Source organism: Amblyomma maculatum, chromosome 3, assembly GCF_055883805.1.
Source record: "Amblyomma maculatum isolate TAMU_Amacu chromosome 3, ASM5588380v1, whole genome shotgun sequence".
NCBI lineage: Eukaryota > Metazoa > Arthropoda > Arachnida > Ixodida > Ixodidae > Amblyomma > Amblyomma maculatum.
The window spans coordinates 179,414,016-179,436,577 of NC_139346.1; the positions used below are offsets into that span (position 1 = coordinate 179,414,016).

A 22,562-nucleotide genomic window follows, 5' to 3' on the forward strand; every position below is an offset into this window, starting at 1 on the left:
CCAAGAGACACAGAAGCTGGAAGAAACTCTGCGAAAGGAACTCTTACTGCTGCCCTCACTTCCATGCAGAGCCATCTGCAGACTATGTTTGAGGAGTTCCAACGTACCACACTCACAGACGATAGTAAGCGCCGTAAATCTGTGCCCCTTTCATGAGCACTATGGCTCATGGGATTCAATGGAACTGCAGAAGCTTCAATCAGAACGGTCCTACCCTTCGTACATTTGTGCCTCAGCGCCGTCCTCTTTTCATACTTCTTCAAGAAACGCGCGGTCCTTGTAAAATTCCTGGTTACTGCACTTACGAGACACCTACTATCCAACATAAAAACGGCCGTTCAGAGGGACAGGCGGCCGTCTTAATCCGAAACGATTGTCCTTCCACTCAGCTCTCGCTTCAATCCCTTTGCTCTTCCACTCGTGAGATTGTTGCAGTAAAAATCTTCCCCCCTGGCCAAAAACCTTTCGTCGTAGCATCGGCCTATTTCCGACCAGGTAACGTCATGGCAGAACCCTGTTCCTGGCTCCCTGACCTTGAAAACGCAGCACACCCTTATCCTATTCTTATTGGCGGAGATTTCAACGCACATCACGCAGCCTGGAGCTCATCTCAGCCTAACCAACGTGGTAAACACCTATATGACGCCCTTGATCAAACTCTTCTTACCCTGTGCAACGAACCTAACGTGCCGACCCGTATCGGTCTCCATCCCTCTCAAGCAGACACTACACTGGACCTTACATTCTCATCACCGCGTCTTATTCGGCGCTGGGAAGTCCTTTCTAATTCTTGGGGTAGTGATCACTTGCCCATCTTGCTCACTCTCAATCGTAAATGTCTTCGCGTTCGGACAACACGTTCGTTTTTCAACTGGGACAAGTTTCGTGCTAATACTACGACCCCCTTCTCGGATATTGACTCCTTTCTGTCTGTACTCCGAGATGCCCGCACTCAAGCTCTCGAATATATCCCCTGTGACGATTCCACAGTTGGCATGGATGCTCACCTGGCTAACCTTTGGCGTCGCGCAGATCACCTCACGCAACGTTTTCGGACACGCGGAAAACGTCACAAAGATCTCGTGCTTCTTCGACGACAATTCAAGCTTATCCGGGCATACCAGCTTCACCTGCAAAGTGAGGCTTGGCACTCTACATGCGACCGTCTTGGACAAGTACCGGGCCTATCACAACTTTGGCGCATCTTTCGTGGCCTAAATGGCAAGGCACGCGGGGCACCACCTCTCGCTGATCTCCTTCTCAATGGCAACCCGGCTGATGTTGAAGATGAAGTTATACGCACCTTTTTCCCACACGCCAGCCTAATGCCTCCACCAGCAGTTTCCATTTTCCCAGTCGGAAACCCTGATCCAGACCTGGATCGCCCATTCTCAAAGGGAGAACTGCAAGCAGCCCTCGGAAGAGGCCGAGCTCGCGCCACACCCGGGCACGACCGAGTTAGTTGGCAGGAGCTTAGCAATCTCGACTCGGCAGCCCAGGATGCCCTTCTCGACATCATTAATTCTTACTGGGAGACCGGAACGGTACCGGATAACCTCAAGCTTTCTCTTATTCTTCCTATCCCTAAACCTGGCAAAAACCCTCGACTTCCTAGTAATTTGCGTCCAATTGCACTGACTTCACATCTCTGTAAACTCATCGAGCGCCTGCTGCATACCCGGATTAGTCACTACATTGAATACGTCAGTCCTGGATTTCATCCAGCTCAAGCCGGCTTCCGCCCTAACCTTGGAACGCATGACTGCCTTTGGCTTTTGCGAAGAGTTCTGAATAGAGCTCATCGTAAAACGCTACCTGACTATCTCCTGGCTGTCGATATACACAAAGCTTTTGACAATGTTCGCCATGAGGTTATCCTGGAGGAACTCGCCAAACGCTTTCCTAGTAATCGTGCCCAAATCTGGATCCGCAATTTTTTGACATCTAGACCCATTCAGCTACATGGCAAAGCTCCGGGATGGGTGCCCAAAACCTATTACTTGGATAGGGGTGTACCTCAGGGCTCCATTCTCGGACCCATATTGTTCAACTTGGCCATGACACGCGTCGCCGAGAATCTGGAAATCAGCACAAGCGCAAGATTCGCTATATATGCCGATGATATTACCGTCTGGACTGAGGCAGCGGATTACGTAGACAAATATTCTACGGAGACTGAACTTCAGGCGGCCCTTCTTTGTCTTGAAGATACACTAACCAAAATTGGCCTCGAACTCGCACCACATAAAACAGAATTGATTAGTATCGACGGAAAACATAAAACCAACCCCAGTATGCAGATCCATCTTCACATCGGAGGCAACACCATCACCTCCTCAAATGGGCAAATCCGCATTCTTGGCCTGCCCATATCAAGCTGCAACAGCCCCCAGAAATGGGTTCGTCAGTTACAACGCCTTTGGCCAGCACTGCTACATACTATTCGTCGCCTGTCCAACCGGCATGGCGGTGCGCGGCAGCATGCCTGCCGTGCGATGGCCAGAGCAGCGGCGGTCGGAAAAATCCTCTATGGTACACCGGTCCTCCAACTGTCGAAGACTGACTTCGCTAAGGTCGAACGCCTTCATCGCGCTACACTGCGCACTATTACCGGTCTACCTAAGCACACTCCTATAGCCGAACTTGAGCGTTTGGCCGCTCTTCCACCGCTCACTACCATCGTTACCGAGTCACAGACGCGTCATCGAATACGTCTAGAGAACACTGTCCAGGGGCGTCGCCTGCTGGCCTGGGATGAACAGCGTAACGACAAAACACCAGCCCTATATGCATCACTTCCCCCTTGGGAGATGCCAGTAGTCACACGCGTCCATCGCCGACCTATAAACCGCGATTTTGTCATTCCCCGGGAGCTCCTAGCTGCCCATCACCGACAAGAGCGAATCCCCGATACGACTGACATATACACCGACGCATCCATTACAAGCGAATTCGCATCTATGGCCTGGGTATGCGATGACAACCCTTCCCTTTCAGGCGCTTATGCCTGCCATCTACCTCAGGGTACCCCTCTTCACGCTGAACTCCTCGCGATTTGGGGAGCCTTGTCAGGAGTGCCTTGCACCGGAACTGGGTCACTACGTATTCTTACTGATTCCTTTGAAGCTTACAAGGAAATCGCTACTCCGGGTTCACAAGATGCAACAGCTACGGCTATACAGCGCCTCCTTAAACGCCACCAACTCGCGACCAGAACTGTCGCTATTCACTGGACCCCAGGTCACTCGGACGAATCAGGGGGCAATGCGGCGGCACACGCCGCGGCTGCCTTGGCAGGTGGGATGTCCACATTTACTTCCCCACCCCCCTTGCTTCATCCTTATTCGACCTTGGGCGGGCAACTCACCCCTTCTCTTGCCCTTATGCACTATACTCGGACCAGTCTTCGTAGCCTCAGTCAGCATCGCATGCAGGTGGCCACACCAGACCCACCTTTTACGAGAAGAACCCACCTCACCCGAAGTCAAGAAGTCTTTTTGAATAAGCTCATCGCCCATGCGGCTTACACGCCACATATTATGGCCCGATGGCGTCAGTATAAAGAGAAAATGATTACGTGCCCCCACTGTACGACTCTAACCTGCGGCGGCATATCTCATTTACTTTGGGAATGCCCTGCTTTTTCTACTGGACGCCCCGAGATCGAACCCTACCGCCTGAACTACCGTTCCCTTCTAGAAACTGATGCAAACACACAGATGATATTTGCCAAGTATGGCTCGCTTAGTGGCCTGGTTAGAGCAATGTGATTCGAGTGACGACCTAAATAAACAATGAAGATTATGTCTACTCCCCTTTATCCCCATCCATGGCCATGAGCCTTCCCATTCAATAAAGGACATTCAATCAATCAATCAATTCAAACATTAAACGGTGGGATTCAGTAACGAACACAAGCCACTAATGTGGAGGAGTTGTGCAGCCTAAGTTAACTTTTTGCTCTCAAAGCCATTCCTTAAGGAAAACTTCCCACCGAAATTAAAGTGACGTCCACGTGCGCATTTTAGTCGACTTAAGAGGAAACAAGGTTGACAGGAACTGGAAAGCGAATATTTTTTTTTTTTACCCTGCCACGCCCTTTCGCTTTCTCTTTTAGAGCAAAAGAAGAGAAACGCTGGAAAAAGTGGTGTAAATAAAATTCGTCTTGCGGCGCCAACAGGCGCAGAGCCCGAGAAGGAAGCCCGCAAGGCGGCGTCACAAACTATTCCATCTCTGTCGTTTCATTCGATCTGTTTTTTTTTTTCTTCAAGCACAGTAGTACGCTTGCGCCTACCGCGGACAATCAAATTATTTTAGCGCTCATGAATATGAATAGGCCATCCTTGTCCAAGATCTCCTCAATAAATTTTCAAGATTACCCTCTCAGCCAGCGACGGGTCCACTAAACCTTTAACCGTAGAAAAGAAGCCAACCGGAATAAACTGAAATTCTAATTGCAAAACATGCCCTGGCAGAGTGATCCAATTAGAGCCACACATTTTACTAAAAGCGCCAGCACGTGCTATCTTTTAGTCTGATCAGCCAGTGTGGTTGACATGTTTTTTTTTTTTTTCGTTGTCTCACTGGCGCCTATTTCTTTTGTACACTTCTTCAAAAAGGAGTGGACTGAAATCAACAAGCATGTTTCTGTCATTCTTCTCACTATAATCGAGTTGATGTTAAAGCAGCAAGTATTATCCTCTCAGCCAACATTTTGACGTGCAGAACAAACGCCGCATACACTACTGAATGGCATAAAGCTATCAGCATCTATCATAAGGGAATTCTAAAACAGTCACCGCAGTGCCTGCCTGTTGCACAGAAACGATCCTTTTCCACAGTTTCATCTATCATTCTTCATGCTTTAGCTTTATTATCTCGGCATCATAAGAGCGCCATGTTTTTAGCAACCGCCAACCAAGGACAATGCCTCAGAGATTGTTTTTGGAGCGACCTGCACATTAGTAGCCAGCTGCGAAAAAATAAGACTTGAAGGTGGAGAAAGTTTACCTAAATGTTTTAAAAATTCGGCTTATCTCGGTAGTTCAGATGTATTTCCAAACATTTAATATGTACAATGCGACATGTACTTTCTTCATCCTTGCGATGTTTTTCAATTAGCGAATGAGATATACGCTGCTGGGTAATAAAACACAGGCTAGGAGCGATGAAATCACGCCTTCAGTGTAGGGCAGGTTTTAAAGAGGTGACCCTGAACTGCTCCAGCAAGGATCGAAGCAGCAACGAACAGCCAATAAAAATAAGCCTCCAAGAAAACAAAAACCTGCATCTGCTAACCCCCTAGCATTAATTGTGATTGTTAAGTATACCTATTCGTTTCGTAAGGCGCGTACACGCATGCACGCACGCATGAAGCCCCCACACACAGACATAATACAACGCATTACACTAAGGCAGTAAAACTCCATGCCAGAATTTTTCTTCTTCGATATGCTCATGCAGATTGCCGCTCTTCAGATTCATGCGGCATGGTGTCACTTTGTCGCCACGCATTGCATTTGCTACGAGGCAGTTCAGGCCGCGGAACAGAAGTTTCCGAATCCGTTACTTAGTTATAATGGATACAGGCATGTCCACACAGATTAGTATTCATTCATAACGCAAACGCAAAAATGTCTTGCGCAGTGTTCGGCATCCAATACCACAAAATATTTTTTCTCGTTTTATCACTTTCGTACTAGGGTACGCGGAACTTCGGGGTTGCGATCCACTACAACACTAACGTCCCTTTCCTTGCACCAACTCTCCTGGGGTTGGCGACAGGCGTACGCGCTCTGCCAGTCACGTGCGGTTGGCTGCAAACTCCGCTTAGGCAGCTGTTACGAGCATTCATTCATGAATTTCCGGTTGCGTGCGCTGAATTGCTTTATAGGCATAAAAGCACCAAAATGGTAGCTACGAAAAAGGCACCCGGAAGACCAGGGGTTTTCCAGGGAGGACGAGAAGGATGCTTGCTGTAGGGAAAACGAGGATGAGGAAAAAGAACCACACAGATTGAGGTCAGCCGGAAGGGGGCGGGGGCAAAGGGCCTTTGCACGACAGCGCACTCTATCCCGCGGGGTTCTGTTGCGGGCCGAATCCTGGACTCTCTAATCGGACCGGTGCACGGAGCGGCATCTAACGAAGCGAGAGACTGCACAGCGTCGGCAGGAGGGGGCCTGCCGTAGGGGAATAAATAATTGTCAGTCGGCTGCCGGTTTGTTTGCAGAGCGCCGCTCGGGAGCCATGATTGAGGGCCACGACAGGAGGTGGGCTTCGCGGTGCTGGCGCTGCCTCTTGCGGCTCTAACGAGATTCAGTTAAGCATGACGCAAACGAGGCCACATAGCGTAGGTCGCCGCCCTTTATTTGCGCCATTGCCGCCATTTTCAGTGGCTACGGTTTCCGCTGAAATATGGGGCGCGTAGTAGGAGCAGCCTGCAGTGAGACCTCACACGTCACCAGGGGGCACTATTCTCACTAAAATATTTCTAAGCGTTACGACTCCCTCTTCCTCCACATTTCAAAGCCGTTGTTCTGATCATTCATTTACCGATCTTTCACATATGTACCGTTGTTTTGTGAAGAGAGCAATGGCGTTACGGCGCTCGCGTTTCGCCACCGTGGCGGTCGTTGAATGAGGAACCGCGACGGGCCAGAGGCTTTGGTGCACCCAGCGCTCTGTTACCGTGCGATAAGAATGCGAGGAGGCTTGTTTCCTCCTCGCGTGCAACGCAGATCGCGTCTCACGCAGAAATGCTAGTAGCAGTGTTACCGAACAATGAACTTGTGCGGACACAGCTTTTTGTTTCTCCTAAAAGTTTCCTTTAGTATCTCTTTAAGACGTCGCCTTTTCGTTATTCCCCCAGGCATCCCTGGAATGCCGGGACCTCGGGGCCCGCCAGGTCTTCCCGGCCCACCAGGTCAGTTACCCAGGTCCTGACATAATATTTACTGCTAATAACTTGCTTTGACAACAAACGTTCATCAATTATTATTGTTTTACATCATTTTCTGTCGGGTTTATTTTGTATAAGGCGGCCATCTACCACACGGTTGTCATGTGCTTGCCTCGACTTACGAGCATGTGATGCATCTTTTCTCGATAACATTGGTGATCATGGTTATTCAGAAGCACGGAACAGCCATATACAAAAATAAGAGATTGTGAAAATATTGAAAACTAGGGCTTTATTTGTTAGGACGCTTTGATGTGCCAATTCATGTGCCAAGATTGTTCCGCAGCCTGTGAATTCCCGAAGCATGGCTGCCACTCACATGCCCGTTTCTATTTTTCCAGTTTTACAGAGTATCGCTTCAACTGGAAACTATACTGTGCTCACTTTTCCAGATTGGAAAAAATGACAGCCGACACTTGGCAGAATATTAGCCTTACACCGAAGATTATTGTCAATTTCAGCCCTCTCTTGTTCCTCGCAGGCGTGCCCGGCACCAGAGGAAAGAAAGGAGCACCTGGTCACCCAGGAGCAGCTGGTGAGTGGAAAGCTTAAGGAAACAAGTCGTCACTCACTGATGACACGTATTCGTCTGTCTCTGGTGTAATTCCTTCACAGATGGTAATGTGCATTCCTACACATGTGAGAGCCGTTGCTTCGGTCTCACAGGCGAAGTCCTCGACATAACATGACAGGCTCAGCCAGGACCATACTACAAAGTGAGAAAATGGGATGACATTCTGGAGATATACTTAGAGAGGATCTGAACCAGAGTGTCAGAAAATAAGAATGATTATATAATAAACAAATTATATGCAGCTATAGGAATCAAACATCGAAACATATGTACGGACTTCCTGCTGAGGGATATCACGAAGTCACTGTGAGAGACCGTGCATCTCAATAATTCAAGTAAAAGAAAGAAAAAAATTCTCCTCCGAGCACTTAGACTTTCCATCATCCGGATGACTCTGAAGAAATCCAAGGAGGGGAGGAGCCATCACTTAAGCCTCCTTAATATGTGCGGCAATCCGATAGCAGCCCTCCTTGGTATGCAATGGCGCCACCGCTGTTACTATGGCAATGGTTGGCATGCTCAGACATGTCTGGGCATGCATTGGTGCCATCTAATTTGATGGTTGGTTGGTTTGTGGGGTTTAACGTCCCAAAGCAACTCAGGCTATGAGAGACGCCGTAGTGGAGGACTCCGGAAATTTCAACCACCTGGGGTTCTTTAACGTGCGCTGACATCGCACAGCACACGGACCATAATTTGAGTTCTTATGAAAGCCACTTTACACATAACTACTACTAACCATGTCCCTGACTAATCATAGTTATAGCTAGTTAGTTACGGTTAGTCATAGTCATAATTCGTCATACTCATAATCACGGTTATTTGTGCACATAGTTGGTCATAGTCACTTCTAGCAATAGTTATAGCCATAGTGGTAGTATAGTCATGACGTCGTGATTTTTGGCTCCAGTCATGGTTAGTTATAGTCATAACTAGTCATAGTTAGACATAGTCACAGTTAGTAAGTCATTTTCATGGTTTTTTAGCGTATAGTCATGGTCACAATCTATTTATACCTACGACCAACCCTTACTCTGACTAACTTTGTTTATGAAGACTATGACTGTGAGTAACTTTGGCTAGTCAATCCCTAATTATTATTATTATAAGTAGTAGATTTCCTTTTATCGATTTCTGGGTGACTGACAGGTTCAAAGGACGTGTTTTGGTCACACTTTCTGGTCACGCGAAGCCTAAGGCAATAAGTGCTATCGACTTAAAAGGCCGTCAAAAAGACTCAGAAGCGTTTCTTTGCTAGACTACAGAACGATGTTGACTCCCGTAGCCGTGCTGCGGCATTTCTTTCCAGGCAACTGAAAACGCGTTTCTGCGGCAAGGGCAGGCCACCAGCGATAAGCAACTTTGGTTACTTAGCCTAGCTTACAGCGATGCTTGTATCATTTCCACCCCCCCCCCCCCCCCCCCTAATTCAATCCTGTGATCGATGATTCACGCTCCCGCTGAACCACACATTGCCATTGATCACCACTGGACGAAAGTTCAAGAACGGTTTAGTTGATTCTGGTCACGCCGGATGCCATCGCTTCTAAGTGATAATAAAAGAATTGCTTCGCACGCTCAGAAACGCTCATTATCCTTAGGTAATCACAAAATCCTTCATGTTTTCCTGGTTGTTTAGACAGCTCGATTGACGCATTTTTACTAACGTCGCAACGCCTTCTTAATGTGCGCTGTTTTTCTGGGAGCGCTTTGATTTTACAGACTCGAGTGCTGCCCCTCTGATCTATCGTAAAACAATTTCTTATTAAAGATGCTACAACAACGTCTGAGAGGGACATGGAAAACTTAAGGGTTTCTTTTTTTCCCCGTTTTCAAACATATAAATGCATCTTTGACCGCAACTTCGAGCTCTCTGAAGCACCTTAGCCGACTGTGTGCTCACCCATCACTTCCTTGCTTTTACGGGTCCTGTGTCATCAGTCATCGGGTTCATACGTGAAAAATATTTGTTGCATGATTTATAGAGCAGTACTGCTGTCATTTACGCAGTAAAATAGAGCGATTGCGCGACGCTCACTGCGAATGAGCTTAAGTTTGCGCTGTCTATGTTGCCTTCATCCTAATGGGCTGCACTGTTACTCCCGGAAACTTCGAGGAAGGTATTTACAGTCTAGGCACACTGCTTCAAAAAGCGCACAACAAAGCCGATTTTAACACAAGGATGAGAGGGAAAACAGATTCCCGGTCAATGGTTTCTAGCACTGTGTTCCATTTTTTTTTTCTTCCGTGAATAGTTAACTAGTCCGCTCAGCCGCAGGGGTACACGGTTGTATTCTGTACTGCTGCGAAGAAGCAATGTGCGCTATTATAGCTTAGGTGTACTTCAGTATGACAGTGATGTGTAGGCTATTCACACGGGACAAAAACTCTCCAGCGAAAATTTCGGTTCAATTCGTCTCCTGGGTATACGTGCTGCTGCCCTATCATATATTTGTTGTTTGTTCCTGTGTTCGTCATTACAACTTACACTATTTACTACAAGAACATGCTTCCATTTGCCAGCAGTCAACTTGGTATCATTAATTTTAAAGTGTCTAGCTCTTTATTTCTGTCCGCCATCGTAAAACTGAGAAAAATAAATGTTTTACTTATCGCTTCCTTTGATCCCAGGCTGGATCCTCAATCATTCAGTTTTTTTTATGTACATCGTGCAGCCCTTCACGGGTATTCTAGATGTGGTAAAATTTATGCTTATGCGCCTTAGCAAGCACGCGTGGTAAACATTCATTCGACTCTCTTTTCTCTTGAAAAAGAAGCGCGAATCGATCATTGAAAGCGCTTCTAGCAGCGGTGCTGTCTGAGTCTCCTATGTGTAATGCTAGACTCCCTCCTTTGAACGTTCATTTTCAAGATGCCGTTGTTCAAGCGTATTTTGTTTTTGTACACCTGGCTACTAAACGTATTTTTCATATTGGAAGATAAATATAGTACACAGAGCTTTCAGTAGCGCTGTGATAAAAATAAAGTTCTAAAATTTTAAAGTATACTACCTATACTCCGTTTTGTGCCTAAACTCAAGAGCTATAGTCTGCTTCATAGAGATAAACAACAGAATAAAGACATATATCCTTCTAATGATTAAATTTCTGGACGTGTTCTCTAAATGTTTGCGCGTGTGTATGCGCATCTGACTCCTTATGAGATGTGGCTTAGAAGTAAGCAAGGCATAAAGCTACTCAATAACGCATCTAGGAATTGCAACGTGGCGAAATCTATGGTGGTGTTGTCCTACTTTTTCGTTTCGGTTACTCAAAGAAAAAACACCTTCCGGAATTTGTTGTTTTCTTTTCAACGAAGAGAAATCAGTTTCTTTAATTTTCGGCCTTTTCCGCTGTGTAAGTGCTTTCGGACACAGCCCTAAACGCCTCAATCACCCAGTAAAAGTGGCGTGTGGGCTCGTAGTGACACAGCCTAGGGGGCGCAAATGTCCTGGTAGCGTTTTGCCAAACCATATCCCGTGGGACCACTCGAGCAGGCGACGCTCTGACGCGTGATTCCTTTCTCTCAATGGTAGTGTCCTCTCAGTAATGTCACCTGGTTACAAGTAGCGAAAATATTGTCAAAAGGAATAAGAGCGCATTTAAAGCCAACCGTTAACGCGTGTCGCTACTGTGGCGCATTGTATTTGCACTGAAAACATCTGCTCTAATCCCCTGAGGGCAATTTTGTTTCTGAATGTTTTTTTTTTTTTTTTTTTTACAATTCATCTCATTAAAATGAATTACTAACAACTTTTCTGGGGTGTTTTTCTATTTAGGCTACATTATGTGATGCTTTTGGTTCTTAATAGCCAAAAAACCAGCCATGAACAGAACCACGAGGTGACTGTATTACAACGGTTACACTATGTAATTAGCTTTACAGTAACCATATCTTGCCTTCAGTGAGCGTATGTTACTTTTACGTGGCGTTCAGAGACATATTTAAGTAACGTCGCCGTTTACCTCGCTGAGAACGTCGTCTGCTCGAGTGCTTCTACAGGATAGGGTTTCGCAATACGCTTCCGGACGGCAAGGTCTAAGAATACTTTGAAAAAAGAGATTATAAGAGCCTTCAGAATGAATTCGGGTTAGGAGGGAGAAAAATACACGAGTGTGTTGTCGGTATCCCTCAGCAGCAAGATGTAGCTGCTTTATCTGGACATGTAGAAGATAAGATTTCTTCTTCCTAATTTAATTCAGTTTGTCATTGTTTTCTTTTTTCATCGATATTTGTTTTGGTTATTCTTTGCCCTCTGATCTCTTGTCTTCTTCATGTTTTCTTCGTTTACTTCTGGTCTTTTTTCGGCAGCCATGGAACCTTTGCTTGTTTCTCCTTCAACTACAATTACACAACCAGTTGGTGATGTGCGCTTCACCTGTGTGGACGTTCTTTTTTATGTGTTCTCTACTGTTCATGTGATGAACTACGCAGCGCCAGAAGTTCAAAGACTCCTTCACCTCTACTTTTTATGAGAATACCTAGTGGCGTATAATAAATGAAGTAATGTTATGGCTTCCATTTATTGCTAAATAATTATTGAAGCTTGATGGGCACCGGTCCTTAGAATAGCACTAAGCGTAACTTTGAGCTCACGGTGGTCGCATTAGTTTTATAGCTGTGCTCATCGAATCCCCACTTCTTTGAAGGCAACAAGGAATATCATGCTCGTATTTCGCTGAACATAAAGTAAAAATTTTGCAGTAAACGGGCCCGCAGTTCACACACCGTGCTCAATGGCAGGCGTTCTGTGGAGTCTCCTGATGTCAGCTTTTTTGTACAAACCAGGAAACATTTTATTACACTAACGTCACAGCCTATATACGTCGTAAGCCTGTATGTGGTAAAATGACGAAATTTGGGGCTCTTCAGCTGGTCCGGCTTGATATGCTGTGTTTACCTATGATTCCGAACCTGCAAGTGAGCCATGACTGACGCTATATTGAAATGTGTATTAATGTCGACCTCGTGTGTGGGAATCCTGAGTTTTGATATTGCGTTCCAGAGAAGTTTCTCTTCCAGCAAAAAGGTGGCCGATCCAGCGGAAATTTCTTCTGTACCTTCAGTCTGAGTAGTTGATAGTAAAGAAACTGGCTACTGCTTAGCTTCGCTACTCCCGGTTAGCAAGTAAAATATTTGCTATACTTGGCTGTACTATATTGCTACACCATGTTAGATTGATATAAATAGATTATTTTAAAGAGCGGAAGCTCGATTAACAATAGTCAGAGACGGTTTGGCGTGGTTTAACTACTCCATATGGCTATCTGCGAACCTCATGGACACCACAGCCGGGTATAAAGGACAAGAAGGTTTTGAGGGTATTTTGAAGGGAGAGGTCCCAGGAAACGAGCCATATGAACAGCGGTGGCGGTGGAGGGAAAGGGTAGGCAAGGGACTGGAAGGCTGTGTGGCATTACGTCAGACAAAATTTCGCTTTGCGAAGATTTGTACCGGTACGAATAATGTTTGCAAGTATGTGAAGAATAAAAAGAGAAAGAAGAAGCAGGTGTGTGAAGCAGAGGAAACGAAGCAGCAAGAGAAGAAGCAAGCACCGCACGTGAAAAGAGCAAGCGCGGCACCGACTCCACGCGCTGCACCTGAGGTCTAATTGCGGCGGCGATGACTTTGGCTGGACGAGGTCAGTGAAGCTTTCGATTAAAAAAAAAAAAAAAAAAACGCTAGTTTTTAGGCATAAGAATTTCTAGGCTGTGCATATGAAGTGTCTGCGGCGTTTGCGCTATCAGCATACCAGGATGCATAATTAGAAGAGAATAGTAAGTACGTCTGGCTCTTTACCAGCTGAGTACCTATCGGAGTACTAATTTTGATATCTAAGCGGTCGGCAATGGAAGCGTAGAAAAAGAAACGCAGTCCGAGCAACAACTTCATCAGCTGATAAGTCGCGGCAGGTACTCTACACGCCTTGAGGTTTTTGCAAGTGAATATATGAAAACCTCTGCAAAAAATCAGTAGTGAATTGACGCTGCTGACTGTGCATATTCAACGTTAGCTCTAAATTACTTAGCAATGCGTGAAGACGCGCAGATTGCATAGTTGTGTAATTTGTTTATTAATATGCGATTGTTGCACACAATGTAACACGATTTTAATCCAAATTAGCCGATGTAAACTTTTGGCCTGGCGCGATTCAAATTTGGAGGTCACCATCATTTTCTCCGTAGCAAAGTTAGGCTGAACATCATTTTTGGTGAAAATCGGTCTAGGTGAAATTAAGAGGGTGGCCCAAACCAAATTTGAAAGCAACCGTTTGTTCGGCATAATCAAATTGGGGTAGACATACATTTTGGTTTCAATTAACTGAGATTAAATTCTGGGAGTGGCTAGGGCCACATTTGGGGATTGCAGGAAATACTTTGAGGTCCCCATCCTGTTCGACATAGATTAATTAGGCTGGATATCCGCTTTGGTCCAGATAAGCCTGCGTAAAATTTGGAGGGCGGCTCGGTCTAAATTTCAAATAAAGTCCCTATCGTGTTAGCCATAGCCGAATGAAAGTGGACATAATATTTTGCACACATGGCGGCCCTTACAGGACTAGTGACTGCATTACTTCGTTTGAGCTAAAATACAGGTGTCATTTGAACTTCAAAGACGGTAGTAGTAGAGATAACGCTCTGAAATAAAATTTGCCCTTTATCCCACCGTCCGCTCCATTAAGCGTCAGTTCTGGCTCACGTCATACGTGTACGCACAGAAGTCATAGTTCTTTTCATGGACAGGTATGCCAACAATGCGAGCGCTGGTTTCTATACGGTGAGGTAACTTGAGACTGGCATTCTAATGGCGTCTCTTGCCGCAAACGCTCACAACTACGCCAAGAAGGAGTTCATATTAGATGTTGCAACCCGTATGCTTTAAGAAGATTCCTGGCATTTCTGATTGATTCGAAATGTCAAAAAACGACCCTCTAGTAGCATTCTAAGGAGCGGACAGCGTCGTCTTCTTTGCGCGAGTGATCACATTACGCGCCTTGCACACACGACTAAGCCTGATTGTAAAATGAAATAAAGATAGCAAATACCTGACTTGTCACTCAAACAAGCGTGTATCAAAATTACCTCAATGTGCGCCCGTATTCGCAGGGCTCTAGATCTCTTGAATTATTTCTAAGGCGCCTCTGTTTGCACATAATTTTTATGGTTTCTTTGATCCTGATGCACCATGCGTCCTTCGGACAAAAAGTCATCCCTCACACTGAAGTTGCTGCACTATGCTCCTGTGAGGAAGTTTTATCACCACGCGGCGGAACGCCGGAGAAGGAAAATAAAAGGAGATGGGGGGGGGGGGCAACTTGAGCTTAGAGAAACTTCTGAAACCGCGTATTGCCAAGCGAGTGATCACAACCGCATGTTTCTTCATTATAGCTTGACAGGAAAGCACGGAATGCGTTTCGAAACGATAAGTCTGGGTTGCACGTGTGACCTTCGAGAAAGCGGAGTTCCAGTTGCACTTTCTTCTTTTTTCTCTTTGAGCTTGAGCGTACGGTTTAATGCGCGCTAATTTTCTTATGCTCCTTGAGTGTATTTCACAAGGCAGGATATAGAATGACTGCTAATCGCACTAAAGGTTTGAAGCAGGAAAACATTTTATCCTCGTTTTGTTAAACTCCATTACACAGGCCCTACTGGCTTAAGCGAAAATGAGGGCGACCTGCGGCTAATTAATATTTGCGTTCGGTCATCCACCGCATTTTTCCTCTTTGAGCCTCTTTGCACGCGAGCAATCGGTTATCCCCTTAACCTTGTGACACTCTGTGTGCAGATGTAAGCACGCTTCTCTAGAACACTCCAGCAGTTGACCTAAAAAGCAAATGAATCGAAATTTTTTAAGCAAGTGCCTGGATTGAGAGATAAAGCGTGAAAGAAAGCGAAGCTGCTGAGATATACAAGTGATTTGGCCAGAGGATTGGGCTCCAAAGGAAGTCGCTGCGCTGATATCTAAATTATTTTACACAGATGTGTACAGATATGAGCTGACTCGATATCGAAGCTAACTCGCAGGTTTTAGTCCAAATCTATAGGAAACCTTTCCATTGCGATGCAGCTGTTGGATATTCTTAGGCAGTGTTACGCACATATTAAAAAAAAAAAAACGGGTTATGCTTTAAGATTGCAATAAAACCCATTCAGTAATGTGTCTGGCTTGCAACCGAAAAGAGATCGCTTCGAATCCTGTCGAAAACCAAAAGTAGTTCCCTTTAGGTGAAATAAATATTTTGTAAGGTTAATCAATTTGAGACTTTCGGCAACATTTAATTCTGGTTGCAAATCGTGATACAATCATTTTGCTTCAATGCGTGATGTCACATTTTACGCGAACTTCCTAAGACAAGGCCCCTTGTCAAAATGTTGGTTTGACTTGTGAACTGAGGCTCCTCCTCAATCCTTCCAAACGGTGTAGCTATCTTCTTCGCGTTCTTGCCTGCACTCCCTATGGCTTATAAAACCTGCGCGTGTTGTGCCAGCCCCGGTTGTGTCCGCCTCTTCTACCGCCGCCCCACTAAGCATGAATTAGCGACTCTGTAAGAAAACCACGGCTTGATACAATAATACTAGAGAGTTTTAGTACTGCGTAGTGAGCGCTACGTACGCACAGCTCACGTACCTTGCGGAACGCTACGGCATGGTCGCGTATATGCCACAGAAAGACTTTTAGTAGCGCGGAAGCCCGTACGTACGCATGAATCCGGAAGCTAACGCGTCAAGCGCAGTGGCTTGTGTAGTGCCACCTCGCGGCCATCCAAACATGAATTTGTCAGCGCAGTAACGCTTGCTTCATTGCTTTTCCGACAGGTGAGAGATTAAGCACATGCTGCAGATGTGCTGCTTTGGTAGGTTGTTGTTGCAGAGGATAAGGATATAATGAATAACTTTGGCGGAATCAGGATGCTACTCCTTGCAAACGTAGCAGAAAGTGAAAATTATTAATACAACCCCGTGCAAAATTTAGATGCGGATAAGCAAACCGTTGGGCATACAGAAATGATGTCAAAGCAGTTTTCTGAGTTCACAGTGCGCCTATGATGTCATCAATCGGTGCAAATTACCTATGTACCTCGGAGAATACATTGTCAGACTGTGTAGTCTTATTAGACAGACGGAGTATATATTTAAAACACTGCAAAACATATGGCGGTACAAGTGGGGAGCATGGCCTATGGAAACACATGCAAACAAAACTTACCAAATAAATTTGCCGCTTTAGGAGAGCAGCAGTAATCACGGCAGATTTTTTAAAGTTGGCGATTGTTTTGAAGAAACAAACTATGACAAAATATGCTGCATCATTTTAAAGCCAAACAATCTTTAACGTGCGTCGATAAACCTGTGTCGTAACGACCTACATACCCATCAAAACTAGCTGTCCTTTGGGTGCTTTTCGCAATCGCGAGAACTTTTCGTGTTTTCCTGCATGTCGTCGCACAGGCTACGTTCCCTTTTAAATAAAGCCACTCAAATGATACAAGCTTTTAAGCTGAATGCAGTCTTTATTCGGCACGATAAACAAACCACGCACAGCAGCAGACGACCAACAGTCCGTCTGCTCACACGAATGTCGTTCGCGGTCGCCGGCGTCGTCTGCGATCGAATAGAGCATTGGCTGCGCTGCCGTCTGCTATAATGGGTCGTTCTCTTTCGTTCTCGTTTTGAAGTTTAAAAAGTGCTTTTTGAACTTAGTTTTGTCTATGGGCTGCTGACTTTGAATGATCGGTATTATAACAATTTTTTTTACGGCAGCATATCAGGCTATACGAGAAGCTTGCGAGATAGGGAGAAGCACCCAGCACATTGGGAGCCTGTAGGCGGTGTTGGCGGCTTCACAGCACATATTTTAGCGATATTTATTTTCAGTCTCTTCTAGGATGTTTGTGGTTGCTTTGTACCAAAAAAAAAATTATATGTGCCGCGTGAAGACATAAAACGGCTTTGAAACCTTTCGCTTCCACGTATTCTCATGGATGGCAAAGCCCACTTTTCACCCCTAGTCTGTGGCAGCGTCACGAACGCCACCTTTGTAAACACGGCGCTGGACTATAGACGTAAAGACTACGGGAAACTTGGTACCTACTGCTCCAGGTTTTAGCAATCCTGGCGACGAAGTACACCAGCGCTTTCTCATACACAACGAGAGCAACACGCAGACGGTTTAGCGAACGCACGCAGAGGCAAGGATATCTGCGTACGCGAACAACATATACGCAGTACGCAAGAACCGTGCTGCGTATGACGCATGCGCAGTAAGCAGTACGCAGGCCGTCTACGTACGCAAGGGCATCTACGTACGTATGCTTACGTACGCAGTACTAAAACTCTGTACTGAAACGAAGTGCGTGGCTGCGAAGGGAAGAGGACGCTACAGAGCAAGTAATATTTAAAAGCGGTAAATTTCAAGTGTCCCCAACAGGAGCTTTGCGAATTATTTTAGCTTCCTCTCGGCTCCATCTCTCCTTTTGCAATCACCACAGCTTCCACCAAACGCACCTTCGACACAGTTACCTTTTCCTTCCCGCGCTACGGCTGTGACCTGTGGGGAAGAACTCAACACACAGCAGGCCACAGCATTGTACTGAACTCTGCACCGTCGCTGTTGTGAAGCCAAAAGACAACGCATGCGCAAACGCCGAAGTATGGCCAGATAGGAAAAAGAGGCGCCCATTGAACCTGCGCAGGAATTGCGCGCTCTGTCTTCTTAGAGCCACGCAGTCTTGAGGATCTTAGAATGATCGATTCTGCACGGACTCCTTACGTAGACAGTGCCTTTCCTTCCTTGCCACTGCACGTATAGCTCTAGCCGATGACCAACTGTTCTGGCAAGCATGCAGCACTGCAGACTACGCCGCTAAATTGCTGCCTTTTGCATTGCCATGCTGCACACTTTTGAGGAGACAGGGTGTGTTGAAGAGCGAAAATGGAAAGACCGGGTCGAAGCGCCCGACCGAAGACGCCGATAGAGGCACTGCGCGGCTTCCGGAGCAAAGCTTCCCTCTATAAGCAGCGTTTTCTGTTCCAGGGGCAAAGAGGCACCCTCCTTTTTCGCTGGTTGTTGTGCATTACGACAATAAATTGGAGTAAATTAGCGGCGTACTATCACGCCACACGGCAGCGTTCCGCATTGTACTCCGAGCTACAGCGCCGTGTTCGTGTCGTTTTCAGTCGAGGCAATTTCTCTCACGCAATCCCCAGGCTGCAGTGCGCGGTTGCCGTTCTCCTTTTTTGTTAGACCGGCTTATTCTCCGTAGGAGCGTGTTTCTCTGGGAAGGTTTACCGCAGAGCAGCAGCTGCTTCTGTCTTCTGGATTCTGGCCGCCCGCATAGGCATATTTTTTTTTTTTTTTCGTCGCGTGGCTTTGCCGAACCGTTCTTACATACTCTCAATATTTCTTCCTCCATGCAGGCTACGTCTTCCTTTTGTGAGCAGGGCTAGAAGCCGTTCTTGTCTGTGGCCCAAACCCTCTTGTCGCTTCCTTTGATGTCAGCGAGACTTTTGGAAAAAAGAAAAACGTTCTCCTCCGAGCACTTCTTTGGTTTGTGTGTGTGCAGTTTCTAGCCTAACATGGCGTCCGAAAAGATAGATGTCGCACTCAGCAGGCATCTAAGGAAGGGGCTGCGTGCATGACATAAAAGTCGGCCAAACTTGTTTTCTCAGTTAATGATGGTACCCTTTTATAAAAGGAGAGAACAAGGGGTGGGTGCCATTTTTTATGGAACCCAGGAAGAAAAAAGGAGCCTCTCTGGGTTTGTTGATGCCGCCCCGGAGCATATTGACTGAATCTGCTCACTCAATATTTTACCTTGTTTTTTTTTTTTTTTTTTTTTTTTTTTTTTTTTTTTTTTGCGAGCGCGAAGGGAAGGATATTAGGAACTGTATTAGGGTGCATCCAATACCGCCTACTCTGCTTTTCACTCTTCCTTCATTTTTTCAATCACTTCCTTCCTTACTTTTGATAGGTAAGTCGCACTTGTGAGACTACCTTTCTTTAAACAGGTTTAAGAAAAAAGATGCCAAAAGAATCTACACGTGTTCAATTACTTCCCTCAACTATCTAGCGTCTTTCTGTTAGTTTAAAGAACATCGTGTAGAGAGTACATTTTGCATTCTTACTGCCAGCAAACGGAGTTAAACTTTGGAGAAAATGCTCACGGCTTAATATTTGGGAGAGAGCGATTAACAATAGAAGTGTTTAGTTGTCTTGAATTTTTGTTTACAGTGATTGACATCTCCAAGCTGTGCAACCTCTGTTAACCAATGTTGTTCTTTAAGGACACAAGGGGAGGACAAAAGAATGTTAAAATCACAAGGAATACGTCTGGTGCAGCTGCTGCTTATTCCATCTTTTTTTTTTTTTTTAATTTTCATGCCTGGCTGTGCATTAACTCTGCTCCTCTGCAAGGCCTTCTGACAACAGCCTTTTGAAACATGCTTCGCTGACAGTTTTACGAAACAAAAGATGCAGCAATTAAAACGAGAATATTCGGTCATTAGTCGTTCTTCGCGCAAAGTGCATTCCTATTGTGTTGAGATCTACCTCACAATTATATAACAATACTTTAAACATGGGCAGGCGCGTTTTAGGTGCGAACAGAGGAACGCGGGGAGAAGAGTGCGTGCAAGGTGAGAGGGGGGAGGGGGGGGGGGGGAAGGGAGGTATGTATATACAGTTTGGGTTCTTCTTAGCCTAGGCATTATTTTAGGGCCACTAACATTCCCCCCATTCCAAAGAAAGGCAGTGCCTGTTCCAACTACCGCACGATCGCGCTTATTTCGCATGCTAGCAAGGTGATGTTGAAAATCCTCCAAGGTAGGCTGCAGCAGTATGTGGATCGGGAGCTTCCGGACGTGCAAGCTGGGTTTCGCAAGGGCAGAGGAACTAGAGACCAAGTTGCCAACCTTCGCTGGATCATAGAAAAAGCAAGAGAGTTCCAGAAACCCATCTACTTCTGCTTTATTGATTATGCGAAAGCGTTTGACTGCGTAGATCACAGCAGATTGTGGCAAGCTCTCCAAGAGATGGGAGTTCCAATTCACCTCATCTGTCTCCTCAGGAACCTGTATGAAGGGCAAGAGGCCACAGTCAGAACTGGGCATGGTCTTACTGATTGGTTTCCGATTGAGAAAGGAGTGAGGCAAGGCTGCATACTGTCGCCCTGCCTATTTAACCTATATGCAGAGTGCATCATGAGGAAGGCCGGTCTGGACGAGTCTTCAGCTGGAGTGAAGATTGCTGGAAAACGTATCAACAACCTTAGATATGCGGATGATACCACTTTAATTGCAGAAAGTGAAGCGGAACTCAAGAGACTTCTGATGCGCGTACAAGAAGAGAGTGAGAAGTTTGGGCTTAAACTGACAAAGATCACGGCGTCTTGCCCTATCAAGTCCTGGAGCATCAAGGGACAAGAAGTGGAAGCTGTGACAGATTTTCTCTTCTTGGGCTCCAAGATTACCTCGGAAGGAGACTGCAGCCATGAAATTAGGAGACGCCTGATTCTGGGAAAGAGAGCAATGGTTAGCCTTGATCGCCTAGTAAAGAGCAGAGACATTAGTCTGCCAACCAAGATCCGTATAACTCGTGCTATGGTCTTTCCAGTTGTGATGTATGGATGCGAGAGTTGGACTGTGAGAAAGGCTGACCGCCGAAGAATTGACGCGTTTGAATTGTGGTGCTGGCGAAGACTCTTGAGAGTTCCTTGGACTGCCAGAAGATCAAATCAGTCAATATTGTCGACCATAAACCCTGACTGCTCATTTTAGGGTCAAATTCTAAAGTTAAAGCTCAGCCACTTTGGTCATCTGATGAGAAGAGAGGAGTCGCTGGAGAAAGATTTGATGTTGGGAAAGGTTGAGGGTTGCCGGAGAAGGGGTAGGCAGCGAACGCGATGGTTAGATGGCATCCTCGAGGCACTGCAGATGAAGTTATGTGATGTTAGGAAGATAGTGAGAGACCGGAAAGCGTGGCGTGACATGTCAATAGGGTCACGAAGAGTCGGACAGGACTGAACGACTGAACTGAACTGAACATTCCCACTCTGAGCGTAACAAGCGATGTCACTTCCGGTGTTTCATGACAAGTAGCGCCAATTGGCAAGTCTTGTGCGTTATCAACTGTTATCAAAGCCGCTAGCCATAGTCATGTTAACATCCTCGGCAGTTGGTTACCATTGTGACCCAAATGGGAAATGATAAGGACCAACGAGATGCGAATAAACCACTGAAGAAGAGAGGAAGTCATCAGGGATTTTTTTTCGGCGATTTGTTGCACCGTAATACAATGATAAATGAATTTTTCAGAAATATGATAGAAATGTCCAAAAAGATAGCACGCACAATAATCCGCATTAAGGGTCAGAACAATATTCTGATTACTCTGATGTCTCCTTGCAGAAAATCAAGATAATAAAATCAATTTTGGCAGTCGTACATTTCATGACTGGCAGTGCACGTGGCCTTGCCTTACCCTGCCAATGCTCGCCAGAAAGAAAATAAAATTCGCATGACGATTACCAGTTTGCAGTTAGTGCTTCAGCTACAGTAGTTGAGGCATAATAATTTTCCAAAAGATAATTTGAGAGCGACATGTCTGTAACTGTAGTAAGCAAGCTTTTTAGTCTTCCACAAATGCTCGTTCTTCGACTAGCGTATCTCTCCTCTCCACCTTGCATGGTCCGCAACGTCGTTTCCGCTGATCCTGTCCTCTGTCGACGAGATGGACCGTGCCATATTCCTCCGCTCTCATCGCTCACTCCTCTCCTCTCTTCCATAGTGACCCCACTTCGGTTACGTATTGTGGCCTCCATACGCTCCTCCTTCGACGCTAACTCGTCTCTCCAAATCGTTCCCGTTGCAGCAGCTCTGCGGTTCCGAATTCCCCGCACTGGCCATAACCTCCTCCTTTTTCCGAGTGCTTTCAGAGCCAGTTACCTTCCAGCTACGCATGCCTACGTTCTCTTCAGATACTCCTCTTTCCAAGGCTACCAAGGATAAAGTGGTTTCGCCTGGAGCCACCCAC

The 22,562-nt window shown here is 45.9% G+C and overlaps 1 protein-coding gene across 1 annotated transcript in view; it reads left to right on the forward strand.

Moving 5' to 3' along the window:
* Positions 1-22,562, forward strand: part of LOC146197063 (uncharacterized) — a 126,963-nt gene that overhangs the window by 83,745 nt on the left and 20,656 nt on the right. The window contains exons 5-6 of the mRNA XM_084596437.1: positions 6,869-6,922; positions 7,440-7,493. Coding sequence (XP_084452563.1) covers positions 6,869-6,922; positions 7,440-7,493 — 108 coding nt within the window. The remainder of the gene's footprint in view (positions 1-6,868; positions 6,923-7,439; positions 7,494-22,562) is intronic.